This window comes from Salmo trutta, chromosome 19, assembly GCF_901001165.1.
Source record: "Salmo trutta chromosome 19, fSalTru1.1, whole genome shotgun sequence".
NCBI classification, from domain to species: Eukaryota; Metazoa; Chordata; class Actinopteri; order Salmoniformes; family Salmonidae; genus Salmo; species Salmo trutta.
This window is the reverse complement of record NC_042975.1, coordinates 53710569-53725525: the sequence shown is the minus strand read 5'-3', so window position 1 is coordinate 53725525 and position 14957 is coordinate 53710569. Positions and strand designations below refer to the sequence as shown.

The 14957-nt window shown below is 44.6% G+C and overlaps 1 protein-coding gene across 3 annotated transcripts in view; it reads right to left on the bottom strand.

Moving 5' to 3' along the window:
• Positions 1 to 616: 616 nt before the first annotated feature.
• The window catches only part of st6gal1 (ST6 beta-galactosamide alpha-2,6-sialyltranferase 1), a 177478-nt gene continuing 163137 nt past the window's right edge, over positions 617 to 14957 (bottom strand). For all 3 annotated transcript variants that reach the window (XM_029701743.1, XM_029701744.1, XM_029701742.1), the window contains 2 exons: positions 9552 to 9726; positions 617 to 2789 (listed from right to left, as the gene is read on the bottom strand). In XM_029701743.1, coding sequence (XP_029557603.1) covers positions 2536 to 2789; positions 9552 to 9726 — 429 coding nt within the window. In that variant the 3' untranslated portion in view covers positions 617 to 2535. The remainder of the gene's footprint in view (positions 2790 to 9551; positions 9727 to 14957) is intronic.

The following is a 14957-nucleotide window of genomic DNA, read 5'->3' as shown; positions in this document are numbered from 1 at the left end:
GAGGTTTTTAAAATCAGTGGGCCTCAGGATCACGTCACAGTATTTCTGTGCATTCAAAATGCAATTGTGTTCGCTGTTCGTAGCTTATGCTTGCCCATACCATAACCCCATCACCACCATGGGGCACTCTGTTCACAACATTGATATAAGCAATCCGCACGCCCACATGGCGCCACACACGTGGTCTGCGGCTGTGAGGCCAGTTGGACGTATTGCCAAATTCTCTAAAACTGCAATGGAGGCGGCTTATGGTAGAGAAATTAACATAAAATTCTCTGGCAAAAGCTCTGGTGGTCATTCCTGCAGTCATCATGTCAATTACAGTCTCCCTCAAAACTTGAGTCATCTGTGGCATTTTGTTGTGTGACAAAACTGCAGATTTTAGAGTGGCCCTTTTTGTCCCCAGCACAAGGTGCAACGGTGTAATGATTATGATGTTTAATCAGCTTCTTGATATGCCACACCTGTCAGGTGGATGGATTATCTTGGCAAAGGAGAAATGCTCACTAACAGGGATGCAAACTAATTTGTGGCCAAAAACATTTTTTTTTGTGCATATGGAAAATTTCTGGGATCTTTTATTTCAGATCATGAATCATGGGACCAACACTTTACATGTTGCATTAATATTTTTGTTCAGTGGTACAGATTGATGTCAGGGTGACAGAAGTCCCAAAGAAACCATGAAACAACATCTGTAAACATTCTAAAAACACCCCTTGCCATGGTCTAAAAATAACAAAAACAGCCTTACTTTCCCAATGTTGTGGCAACAATGTTCTGTGCTGGTTGGGAAATGGTGGATGTATGGATAGGCAGTGCTACAATGCACACTCCAGAAGCACATTCATTCAGTTGGTTTAACAAATCATCTGAACACAAATTCAAAGTCAATTACATTATTCGGATCATTCTTACTGTTGAAAATGTATCAGCAACCCTATTGGCAATGTTAGCAACCATTTTGTGCAATATTGGGTAAAAGCGTTTTGTAACGTAGGGGCGGCTAACGTGTGGGCAGTGTTACTGAGGTGAGCAGTGGTTTGCTATGAACAGGAGTCACATTAATGGTTAATTGTCACTGTAGAAGGTTGACTGGGGTTGTCTGAGCAGGATGGTATAGAATTAGCTTATGAGTGCAGAATGATGAGATGCTATGACACTTGACACGTAACAGGCAGGGTAGGGGAGAAAGGCTGGCAAACATGGACAGAAGTGCAACAACAAGCGGTTTGACTGTCATTCTAATTATTTTTTCAATATTATGACATCAATGATTCTAAATCTATAAAGCCCCCTTGTAGGTGTAAAGTATAAAGTTATTATGCATCTCAGTAAAAATGCCAAATAAAGCATTATTTGGTTCTCGTAGAGTAGGTAAATCAGTGCACAGTCCTAGATATCCTTTCTTCATTTGATTAGATCAGGGTTGCCATTTTGGACCGCAGACCAGGGTTTTTTATTTGCCAAAACAAACTTCTACTTTTGACAAACTTAAATTTTTTCTTCCTGGAAGGAAATACAACAATCCAGTTATTTTGTTCACCCACAAACGGGCATTAGATGCCCACGAAATCCTCAGCCAGTCTAGAACAACTGTTCTCAGTTCTCATTGGTCCATGGTGGGCTGGATGGTTGGCTCATTCATAAGTGAGAAGACTGCTAGTCTGGCTAGTCTCTCTCTCTGTGTGTGTGTGTGTGTGTGACCGCACGACCTCTGTGACCCAATGTATCTGGTCCATGTCTTGATGAGGTAATCTCTGGGTCGCCCTTAGTTGTCACGCATCATGCTATGAACTCCAGTCGCTTCCTTCTATTAGTCTTCACATTTCCCTCAGGGATTTATCTCCATCAGGTCTATGGTCAATTATATAGCATATCCAAGAGATGCCACTCTTCTTCTCAGAGCTTCATGCAGTCTTCTCAGTTTCTCTTCAAGTCCATTTTCAACTAGTCCACATAGGGTACAGGTTCGGTGTGTAGTGCAGCTGATGGCAGGCATGCAGAGACAATCTTCAGTAATGAGAGAGGAGCTGCTCTCTTCTCTCTGTCCCTCAGTCACAACCTGAGAGACAGAGACAGGACAACAGCGCCTCACAGTGGAATGACTATGCTTATAGCTTATATACACACATAGGGAAAGAGGGATATCGCCAAAACTGTGAGTTTGTGTTTTTTTTGCAGACAGTCCATTGTATGATGTATGTGTGTGACTTCTTGTATGTGCTTTCACAAGGAATTCTGTGCACCTGTGCGTGTTTGAGCAAGTAAAGGGTATTTACATTAGTTGCAAGATTCCATTTAGTTATGGCAGTGTCAAACATGTATACATGTCTGTCAATGTCCATCAGTTCATGATTTAGAGATTATCATGTGCATTCCCTTCAGACAAAGTAGTCAGTTATATTGTTATACATGCTGTGCTTGTGAATATGATTGTGTTTTTCTGTATTTACCACCTGTGTGTGGTCCCGTGTGTGTTTCTGACTAATATGTTCTCTCTTATTATCTCAGTCAGTGCTTGCTGGTACACTTTCAGCCCCCCCGGGTGCAGTTGAGAGTGCTGAACCCAGGCAGGGTGACCCGTCCGTGGGTGTAGATGTCCCTGTCAAGCCCCTGGTTCATCCTCTTGACCAGGTTCTTCTCGTAGAGCAGGGGGTGGTAGGCCCCCAGAGTGCAGGCTGCGTCGTAGAAGCGCTGGTAGTAGTGACACAGTTCCGTCTTCCTCTGAGATGGCAGGAACTCATACACGTGTACTACCTCACACAGGGACATCATCAAAACCGTACCTGGAGGAAGGGGAGAGGGAGGGGGTTTAGATTAATGTAAATTGGGTCTAATCCGGCTCAAAGGACCATAAAGAAAAAATGTCCAGGTTGGATTGTAAACTAGGTTAGGCTCAGGTAGTATATTGCCGCTATTGTGCATCGGTCATGATGCAATGAGGAGTTGAAGACCCCTGATGAGGAAGGGATAGGAATTAGGGCTGTGCTATCTGAGCTTAATGAGCCCGACACTTTACATCGGGTTAGCGATGGATACCCATATGGAAAAGTAATATATGGGCATATATGGCCTAATATACAGTTCCTTGTGAAAGTATTCACCCCCTTAGCATTTTTCAATTTTTTTTGCCTTACAACCTGGAATTAAAATTGATTTTTGGGGGGTTTGTATCATTTGATTTACACAACATGCCTACCACTTTGAAGATGCAAAATATTTTTTATTGTGAAACAAACAAGAAATAAGACAAGAAAAACAATAACTTGAGTGTGCATAACTATTCACCCCATCCCAAAGTCAATACTTTGTAGAGCCACCTTTTGCAGCAATTACAGCTGCAAGTCTCTTGGGGTATGTCTCTATAAATTTGGCACATCTAGCCACTGGGAATTTTGTCCATTCTTCAAGGCAAAACTGCTTCAGCTCCTTCAAGTTGGATGGGTTTCGCTGGTGTACAGCAATCTTTAAGTCATACCACAGATTCTCAGTTGGATTGAGGTCTGGGCTTTGACTGGGCCATTCCAAGACATTTAAATGTTTCCCCTTAAACCACTCGAGTGTTGCTTTAGCAGTATGCTTAGGGTCATTGTCTTGCTGGAAGGTGAATCTCCATCCCAGTCTCAAATTTCTGGATGACTGAAACAGGTTTCCCTCAAGAATTTCCCTGTATTTAGCGCCATCCATCATTCCTTCAATTCTGACCAGTTTCCCAGTCCCTGGTGATGAAAAACATCTCCACAGCATGATGCTGCCACCACCATGCTTCACAGTGGGGATGGGGTTCTCGGGGTGATAAGAGGTGTTGGGTTTGTGCCAGACAGCGTTTTCCTTGATGGCCCAAAAGCTTCATTTTAGTCTCATCTGACCAGAGTACCTTCTTCCATATGTTTGGGGAGTCTCCCACATGCCTTTTGGCGAACACCAAATGTATTTTCTTAACTTATGGCTCTTTTCTGTCCACTCTTCCGTAAAGCCCAGCTCTGTGGAGTGAACGGCTTATTGCATTTGGTTTTAAGCAACCTTATGACTACTTTGTTGATTCTTGTAGCTACTGTAGATGATATTTGCCATTATATTTTTGAGTTTAGATTGAGATGGCGTAGCCAACTATTGTCGGTTTATAATTTGTGATGTTAACGTTTTGAAAACTCACAGATTTAGGTATGGGCGACATGGGCAGCCGCCCAGGGTGGCATCTTGCCGGGGGCGGCACGGGGCACCAGCACAATGTTTTTGGAATGGTGACATTTGCGCGATCGGTTTTCTAATCGCTCATTTGCACGTCACACCAATGATATCATGTCACAGTGTGGGACTGTGGGTCAATTAACCTTGTCAGAGTAGGCGCCCTGATTCTAGTTTGTTAGCTAGGTAGGATACTGCCTGGGAAGGTCTCCCACTCAGAAGTACGAGATGGGGAGGGGGGCGGGGGTAGGTTGACCTCCGGTCTCAACACTGGAAGCCCGAGGTAGGGGGAGAGCGGGGGAATCTATCAAATAGCGCACCTCTAACTTTGTACAGTACAAATGCAATTAGTCAAATCAGTCACATTACGAAATGCTACCAAATGAACCACAATTCGTTCAGAATTCTGTGAATATATAGTTTCACAGACATATTGTTGCATTTTTTTTCTGGTTTGTGCGAAAATGTTAAGAATAATATAAAACCAGTCTGCACACCACCGAGGTGAATTGGTTTAGTCTTGACTCTTGATTGACAGTGTTGGGGGATGGGTAATGTATTGATGCTCAAATGCCAAATCAACACAAATGGATAAGAAAAAGTCTAAGCCATCAGGTGCCCAGTTTAGGAAAAAGAGGAACGAAGAAGAGGAGAAATGCGCAAAAGATAAGGGTATGCAGCTATGTCATCTCTTTATGAGTATAATATTATGCATGTAATGAAATAGGCTAGTATAACACTTGTTTGTTAGCCTATGTTGCTTGCTATGCTATTACACATAGGGCGAAAATATTCAGTTTTCTGTCCATCTAGCTTACTAAGTCGACTATCCTAGCCAAATGAATGATGAATGCCCAGTCCAGCATATTACTTTAGCCTATCCTGTGTTTTAAGATGAGTGCAAATGAAGGAGAGGAGACGGTCACACTTTATTTGGATAGTCCGTATTATCTAACTGTAGATGCTCTACAAATGCTCATACTATCAGCAAAACTATCTGCTGATAAGCAACTGCTTGCTAAGGTTACGGTTAGGTTTAGAATAGGTGTAAGTGTTAAGTTTAGGGTTAGGATAAGGCTTAAGTTTAGGGTTAGGATAAGGGCTAGGGTTAGTAGATAGTTAGTTGAAATGTTACCGATAGTCCACCTGTAAATGCAACGAGGAGAGGAAGCCACATTATATAAATGGCGCCAGAAGGAATGGCGGCCGCTTTACGGGCTCCTGACCAATTGTGGTATTTTGTGCATTTCTTTGCACTGATCGTAACTTTTTTTGTAAATGTTTCCGCCATCGTTTCCTATGACCGAAAAGAGCTTCTAGACATCAGAACAGCTAACGCTAACCTCCATTTGGACGAGGACTTCTACTTCAATGAGTCAGAGGCAAAAGACATATTGATTATTGCAGACCAGGCCTAAATCACGACACTCGAAGAAGGCGACGCTATAGAGGCCGGAGCGCGGGATACCTAATGAGACTAAACCGGATGAGCTCCGTTCGAGACTATCCTATCAACGTGATCTGAAGAACTGTAATATCCTGTGTTTCATCGAGTCGTGGCTGAACAAGGCCAATTTAAATCTAGCTGTTTTTTCTATACATCGGCAGGACAGAACGGCTGAAATCAGGGAACGTTAGAGGAGGGGGTGTGTCTCAAGGTTCTCAAGGTTCCTGATTCCTGCTTAAAAGCAAATACTAAGGCAGGAAATACCAGTGACTCGCTCAATACGGAAGTGGTCAGATGAAGCGGATGCCAAGCTACAGGACTGTTTCGCTAGCACAGACTGGAATATGTTCTGAGATTCATCGGATGGCATTGAAGAGTTTACCACATCAGTCACCGGTTTCATTAATAAGTGCATCGACTATGTCTTCACCACAGTGACCGTACATACAATTGAAGTCGGAAGTTTACAAACACCTTAGCCAAATACATTTAAACTCAATTTTTCACAATTCCTGACATTTAATCCTAGTAAAAATTCTCTGTTTTAGGTCAGTTAGGATCACCACTTTATTTTAAGAATGTGAAATGTCAGAATAATAGTAGAGAGAATGATTTATTTCAGCTTTTATTTCTTTCATCACATTCCCAGTGGGTCAGGAGTTTGCATACACTCAATTAGTATTTGGTAGCATTGCCTTTACATTGTTTAACTTGGGTCAAACGTTTCGGGTACCCTTCTACAAGCTTCACACAATAATTTGGGTGAATTCTGGCCCATTCCTCCTGACAGAGCTGGTGTAACTGAGTCAGGTTTGTAGGCCTCCTTGCTCGAACACGCTTTTTCAGTTCTGCCCACACATTTTCTATAGGATTGAGGTCAGGGCTTTGTGATGGCCACTCCAATACCTTGACTTTGTTGTCCTTAAGCCATTTTGCTACAACTTTGGAAGTATGCTTGGGGTCATTGTCCATTTGGAAGACCCATTTCCGACCAAGCTTTAACTTCCTGACTGATGTCTTGAGATGTTGCTTCAATATATCCCCGTAATTTTCCTCCCTCATGATGCCATCTTTTTTGTGAAGTGCACAGGTCCCTCCTGCAGCAAAGCACCCCCACAAAATGATGCTGCCACCCCCGTGCTTCACGTTTGGGATGGTGTTCTTCGGCTTGCAAGCATCCCCCTTTTTCCTCCAAACATAAAGATGGTCATTATGGCCAAACAGTTCTGTTTTTGTTTCATCAGACCAGAGGACATTTTTCCAAAAAGTATGACCTTTGTCCCCATGTGCAGTTGCAAACCATAGTCTGGCATTTTTTATGGCGGTTTTGGAGCCGTGGCTTCTTCCTTGCTGAGTGGCTTTTCAGGTTATGTCGATATAGGACTTGTTTTACTGTGGATATAGATACTTTTGTACCTGTTTCCTCTAGCATCTTCACAAGATCCTTTGCTGTTGTTCTGGGATTGTTTGCACTTTTTGCATCAAACGTTCATCTCGTTCATCTCTAGGACACAGAACGCGTCTCCTTCCTGAGCGGTATGATGTCTGCGTGGTCCCATGGTGTTTATACTTGCGTACTATTGTTTGTACAGATGAACGTGGTACCGTCAGGCATTTGGAAATTGCTCCCAAGGATGAACCATACTTGTGGAGGTCTACAATTGTTTTCTGAGGTCTTGGCTGATTTATTTTGATTTTCCCATGATGTCAAGCAAAGAGGCACTGAGTTTGAAGATAGGCCTTGAAATACATCCACAGGTACACCTCCAATTGACTCAAATGATGTCAATTAGCCTATCAGAAGTTTCTAAAGCCATGACATCATTTTCTGGAATTTTACAAGCTGTTTAAAGGCACAGTCAACTTAGTGTATGTAAACTTCTGATCCACTGGAATTGTGATACAGTGAATTATAAGTGAAATAATCTGTCTGGAAACAATTGTTGGAAAAATGACATGTATTATGCACTAAGTAGATGTCCTAACCGACTTGCCAAAACTATTGTTTGTTAACAAGAAATGTGTGGAGTGGTTGAAAATCTAGTTTTAATGACTCCAACCTAAGTGTACGTAAACTTCTGACTTCAACTGTGCATATCAGAAACAGATGCCATGGATTGATTATAGCCAATATCGGCACTGAATTGAAAGGCTAGAGCTGCCGCTTTCAATGAGTAGGGCTCTAATCTGTGCGCTTATAAGAAATCCCGCTACGCCCTCCCACGAACCATCAAACAAGCAAGGCATCAATACAGGACCAAGATCGAATCCTACTACACCGGCTCTGACAATCATGGGATGTGGCAGGGCTTGCAAACTATCATGGATTACAAAGGGAAACCCAGCCACGAGCTGTCCAGTGACACGAGGCTACCAGATGAGCTAAAAACCTTCTATGCACGCTTTGAGGCTAGCAACACTGAACTATGCATGAGAGCACCAGCTATTCCAGATGAATGTGTGATGACGCTTTCCATAGCCAATGTGAGTAAGACCTTTAAACAGGTTAACATTTACAAGGCCGCAGGGCTAGACGCATTACTAGGACGCATACTCAGAGTATGCGCTGGCAAGTATCTTCACTGATATTTTCAACCTCTCCTGACCCAGTCTGTAATGCCTACATGTTTCAAGCAGACCACCATAGTCCCTGTGCCCAAGAACGCCAAAGCAACCTGTCTAAATGACTATCGCCCAGTAGCACTCTCATCTGTAGCCATGAAATGCTTTGAAAGGCTGGTCATGGCTCACAACACCATCATCCAGACACCCTGGACCCACTCCAATTCACATACTGCCCCAACAGATCCACAGATGATGCAATCTCTATTGCACCCACACTGCCATTTCCCACCTGGACAAAAGGCACACCGACGTGAGAATGCTGTTCATTGAATACACCTCAGCGTTCAACACCATTGTGCCCTCCAAGCTCATCACTAAGCTAAGGACCCTGGACTTCCTGACAGGCCGCCCCCAGGTAATGAGGGTAGGCAACAGCACATCCGCCATGCTGACCCTCAACGCGGGAGCCCCTCAGGGTGCGTGTTTAGTCCCCTCCTGTACTCCCTGTTCACCCACGACTGTGTGGCCATGCACGACTCCAAAACTATCATTAAGTTTGCAGACGTCACGACGGCCTGATCACCGATGACGATGAGACAGCTTACAGGGAGCAAGTCAGAGACCAGGCAGTGTGGTTCCAGGACAACAACCTCTCGCTCAACGTTAGCAGGACAAAGGAGCTAATCGTGGACTACATGAAACGGAGTGCCGAGCGCGCCCCCCATCCACATCGATGGGTCTGTTGTGGAACAAGGTCGAGAGCGTCAAGTTCCTCGATGTACACATCACAAAGAAAGTATCATGGTCCACACACTTCCCATCAGGAGGCTGAAAAAAGATTTGAGCCTAAAAATCCCTAGCCACCCAAGTCATAGACTGTACTTTCTACTACCGCATGGCAAGCAGTACTGATGCACCTAGTCTGGAACCAACAGGACACTGAACAGCTTCTACCCCCAAGCTATAAAACTGCTAAATAGTTAGTTAAATAGTTCAGCAAAAGCTACCCGGAATATCGGCATAGACTCCTTTTGCACTAATCTCTTTTGACTCATCACATACGCTGCTGTTACTGTTCATTAGTTATCCCTTTGCCTAGTCACTTTATCCCTACCTACCTCAATTACCTCATATCCCTGCACTTTGACTCGGTACTGGTACCCCGTGTATATTTTTCTCTCTGCAATGTTTGGAAGGGCCCATCAGTAAGCAGTCTACACCTGTTGTTTACGAAGCATGTGACAAATACAATTTGATATGATTTGATAGACTATTGAGTTCTACCCCTGATCTGCCTTGATCTCTATATGGTAACCAAAAGGTTAGTAGAATTCACTGTATAGTTTACCCAGCAGTCCAGAGGAGGGCGGGTTCTTCTGGATGGGCTCGGCCATGTTGTCCTGGATTCGCTGCCAGAGCTGCCACTCAAAGCTGGGGTGCAGGATGTAGAAGGGCTGGAGGGGGTGGAGCCTCCTGTAACGCTGGTACTGGGTGAAGATGGGGTAGTCAGTCTTGTTGTACCACTGAGAAAGGGCAGTGGGTGGGGGTAAGGGAGATAGAAGAGAGAGGAATGGAGGGGTGGGGAGGAGAGGAGATGAGAAAGCAACAGGGATCAAGTGGAGAAGAGAAGAAGAGGTTTTTGTGTTGGTACTTTCTGTCCATGTTGTTTAAATTGAATATTCAACAACATCTACCGCTGCCTAGTTAGGATTCGGCACTCTCACTGTCACAGCCAGGTTCTATTCCCAGTCAGGGAACTACTCTTTTAAGCATTATATTCTACTGTGTACACACTATGCTGTATTCTGTTCAAGTAAACATAGATATATATTTTTTACCCCTTTATTTAACTAGGCAAGTCAGTTAAGAACAAGTTCTTATTTACAATGACGGTCTAGGAACAGTGGGTTACCTGCCTTTTTCAGGGGCAGAACAACAGATGTTTACCTTGTCAGCTCAGGGATTCGATCTAGCAACCTTTCGGTACTGGCCCAACGCTCTACACAGTTGGCTACCTGCCACCCCTAATTTGATATGCATATTAGTTTTTCATATGACTTTTTCACACACCTTAGGACACACATTTACTTCTTTGGATGTGAAAAGTGGTAGTAACATTGTAAACAAAATGGTGGACTCATTTAGTGAACCTTTATTTAAGCAAGAAGTCATCCTGAGTCCACGGTCCCTTTCACAGATGAGCCCTGCATGATATGGAGGAACAAAGCTGCCGTAATTAGAATGAAATGAAGAAATAGATAAATGCACACAAATAGATAAAAATATGAATAAGTAAATAAATCCACACACAAACAGATAAAAACATGAATAAGTAAATACATCCACACATAAATAGATAAACAATGATTTAAATAATGAATTCCACTTTCTTTAATTTAATTCATTTATATTATTTCTTAATTTATTTCTGTAATTCTTCCTAAAATATGATAATGAGGGGGTTCAAGCAAACATATGTGGGTGGTATCTAACACACCATTGCTGGATCAATGCCACGGCTCATTGATCAATTTCATTTGACTGGGCTGCGTTCAGTTTGACAGAACATGTTCAAAGTTTAAAGGCCATGTTTCACATTAGCACCCTCCAAACAATAACATGTAGCACATATAGGTGTGTATCAATATGAAATCTCACTTTTGGGGTGGAAATTGGAGATAAAATCTATTATATTGTAATGACCTGACTAGATCATAAAGGAACAATTGTCCAGACAGAGGATTGAGTTTACGAATTGACGGTTTATTAACCCAACTTCACACAGGCTACTTTTTGGCCGCAGCCCATGCCAGATAAATGAAGGATAACCTATAAAACAACCGTGACCTTCTCTTGTGAAGTCCAGATGTAAGCGATGGCTAAACCTGGTCTAACCTGTCTGGGCTAGGGGGCAGTATTTTCACGGCCGGATAAAAAACGTACCCGATTAAAACTGGTTACTACTCTTGCCCAGAAACGAGAATATGCATATTATTAGTAGATTTGGATAGAAAACACTCTAAAGGTTCTAAAACTGTTTGAATGGTGTCTGTGAGTATAACAGAACTCATATGGCAGGCAAAAACCTGAGAAGATTCCAAGTAGGAAGTGGCCTGTCTGCGATTTTGTAGTTCTCCTTTTGCTTGTCTATCGAAACTACAGTATCCGTGGGGTTATGTTGCACTTTCTAAGGCTTCCATTGGCTCTCTAAAGCCGCCAGAAAGCGGATTGGGGCATCTCCTGTCTCTGGGCAAAGTATAGTAGCTCAGTTTGTCAGTGGTCTGCCTGAGGACAAAGGGAATGGAAATGCGCATTCATGAGACCTCGCCATTTTTTATTTTCCTCTTTGAATGAATACAGTATTGTCCGGTTGGAATATTATCGCTATTTTACGAGAAAAATACCATAAAAATAGATTTTAAACAGCGTTTGACATGCTTCTAAGTACGGTAATGGAACATTTAGAATTTTTTTGTCTCGAAATGCGCTCGCGCGTTACCCTTTGGCTAGTGACGTGAACGCACTAACAAAACGGGGGTATTTGCACATAAGTATGGATTTTTAGAACAAAAACAACATTTGTTGTGGAAGTAGCAGTCCTGGGAGTGCATTTTGACGACGAACAGGCAAGGTAATCCACTTTTTCTAATAGTAATTCTGAGTTTAGGTTGCCCCGAACTTAGCGGGTGTCAAGTTAGCTAGCCGTGATGGCTGAGCTATGTACTCAGAATATTGCAAAATGTGCTATCGCTGAAAAGCTATTTTAAAATCTGACATAGCGATTGCATAAAGGAGTTCTGTATCTATAATTCTTAAAATAATTGTTATGTATTTTGTGAACGTTTATCATGAGTAATTTAGTAAATTCACCGGAAGTTTTCAGTGGGAATACAATTTCTGAACATCACACGCCAATGTAAAAAGCTGTTTTTTTAATATAAATATGAACTTGATTGAACAAAACATGCATGTATTGTATAACATAATGTCCTAGGAGTGTCATCTGATGAAGATCATCAAAGGTTAGTGCTGCATTTAGCTGTGTTTTGGGTTTTTGTGACATATATGCTTGCTTGAAAAATGGCTGTGTGGTTATTTGTGTCTATGTACTCTCCGGCGCGGCTCACTCTTGGATTGCGTCCTACCTGACAGGTCGCTCCTACCAGGTGTCTCGCTACACACCAAGTCACTTGGCTCTGTCATATCCTCACATGGTCTCTCCTATCATTGCTACGCAGACGACACACAATTAATCTTCTCCTTTCCCCCTTCTGATAACCAGGTGGCGAATCGCATCTCTGCATGTCTGGCAGACATATCAGTGTGGATGACGGATCACCACCTCAAGCTGAACCTCGGCAAGACGGAGCTGCTCTTCCTCCTGGGGAAGGACTGCCCTTTCCATGATCTCGCCATCACGGTGGACAACTCCATTGTGTCCTCCTCCCAGAGTGCTAAGAGCCTCGGCGTGACCCTGGACAACACCCTGTCGTTCTCCGCTAACATCAAGGCGGTGACCCGATCCTGTAGGTTCATGCTCTACAACATTCGCAGAGTACGACCCTGCCTTACACAGGAAGCGGCGCAGGTCCTAATCCAGGCACTTGTCATCTCCCATCTGGATTACTGCAACTCCCTGTTGGCGGGGCTCCCTGCCTGTCTCATTAAACCCCTACAACTCATCCAGAACGCCGCAGCCCGTCTGGTGTTCAACCTTCCCAAGTTCTCTCACGTCACCCCGCTCCTCCGCACACTCCACTGGCTTCCAGTTGAAGCTCGCATCTGCTACAAGACCATGGTGCTTGCCTACGGAGCTGTGAGGGGAACGGCACCTCCGTACCTTCAGGCTCTGATCAGGCCCTACACCCAAACAAGGGCACTGCGTTCATCCACCTCTGGCCTGCTGGCCCCCCTACCTCTTCGGAAGCACAGTTCCCGCTCAGCCCAGTCAAAACTGTTCGCTGCTCTGGCACCCTAATGATGGAACAAGCTCCCTCACAACGCCAGGACAGCGGAGTCAATCACCACCTTCCGTAGACACCTGAAACCCCACCTCTTTAAGGAATACCTGGGATAGGATATAGTAATCCTTCTAACCCCCCCCCCCAAAAAAAGATATAGATGTACTATTGTAAAGTGGTTGTTCCACTGGATATCATAAGGTGAATGCACCAATTTGTAAGTCGCTCTGGATAAGAGCGTCTGCTAAATGACGTAAATGTAAATGATAATCTAATGTTTTGCTTTCACTGTAAAGCCTTTTTGAAATCGGACAATGTGGTTAGATTAACGAGAGTCTTATCTTTCAAATGGTGTAAAATAGTCGTATGTTTGAAATATTGAAATATTCCATTTTTGAGGTATTTGTATTTCGCGCCACGCGATTCCACTGGCTGTTGAATAGAGTGGGACGCTAACGTCCCACCTAACCCATAGAAGTTAACTTCCAATGCTCCATCCCCCTGCCCAACCCCCCTCCACGTCACTCCGCCAACCACCAGGATGCCCTGTATCAGAACATTCCAGGCATTCCTGTGATTGGCAGATAGCAGGTTGATTGGCATGGCAGACCCGCGAACACTGGTATACCAGACAATGCTGTCGGGGGATGCCATCCAGCACCCTGTCCATCAAACGTAGCTGGAGCATTGCACAGGCCGAAGCACAGGACCTTGAACTGCCAGTGTCCTCTGTTAGTGGAGAACGCAGTTTTGGCTCTGACCTCTGGGGAGAGGGGCACCTGCCAGTAGCCACTGCAGAGGTCTTGTGAGGAGAACCAGGAGGACCCCCTAACCAGGTCCAGCGACTCATCGATACGTGGTATGGGGTATGAGTCCTTCCTTGTTACCTCATTCAGCCACCTGTAGTCCGCACAGAACCTCAGCTTGCCCCCCTTCTTAGCAATCATGACGACTGGCTCCGCCCAGGGGCTGTCTGAGGGCTCGATGAAATCTGCCCGCTGCATCTCCAACACAGCCTTGTCTGCCGCCTCCTGGCGTGCCAACGGGATACGGTGAGGATGCATCTTGATGGGCCGAGCATCACCTGTGTCGATCTCATGCTGCACCAGATGAGTCTGACCCACCTCTTCCTCACTCAGCGCAAAGCTGTCTCTGAATTCAAACAGCAAGTGCCACAACCATTCCTGCTGCTCAGGGTCAAGATCAACACAGTTCCTCCCCAATATCTCCCTAATCGCAGACAGTGTCCTCTCCAATCTGGGGGAGCTGGGCTGGGGGGGCGCGGCCCGGGCTCATGGAGGGATGTGTCGTGGAGGTAGCTGGGGGAATGTAACTCATCGTAGGTGACAGAGAGGCTTGGGAAAAGTCACACACAGATGTGGGGGAGGGGGGGCAGCCATGAGTCTCTGCTGCTTTAACTGTTGGAGTAAAGGGTTTGTTGGGTTGTGTGAATGTGATATTAGGGGGGGCCATGGTGACTGCCGGCCCTCCCTGGAAGCTCAGTGTGCCCCCATTTAGGTCTAACTGGCAGCCTGTGCTCCTAAGAAAGTCCAACCCCAGGATACAAGGGTCCTGCACAGCCGCCACCCACACAGGATAACGCACAGACCTGCCCCCTATTGTCAGAGTCATTATTCCCTTCCCTTTCATGGGTGCCAGCTCACCTGTGCGGAGCAGCACAGTTGTGGGTTCACACTGAGTCCAACCTGGCACAATATCTGGCCTCACCAGGGTTACTGTGGACACAGTGTCCACCAGGGCAGAGCAGGGCACCCCCTCCACAGTGACATTAC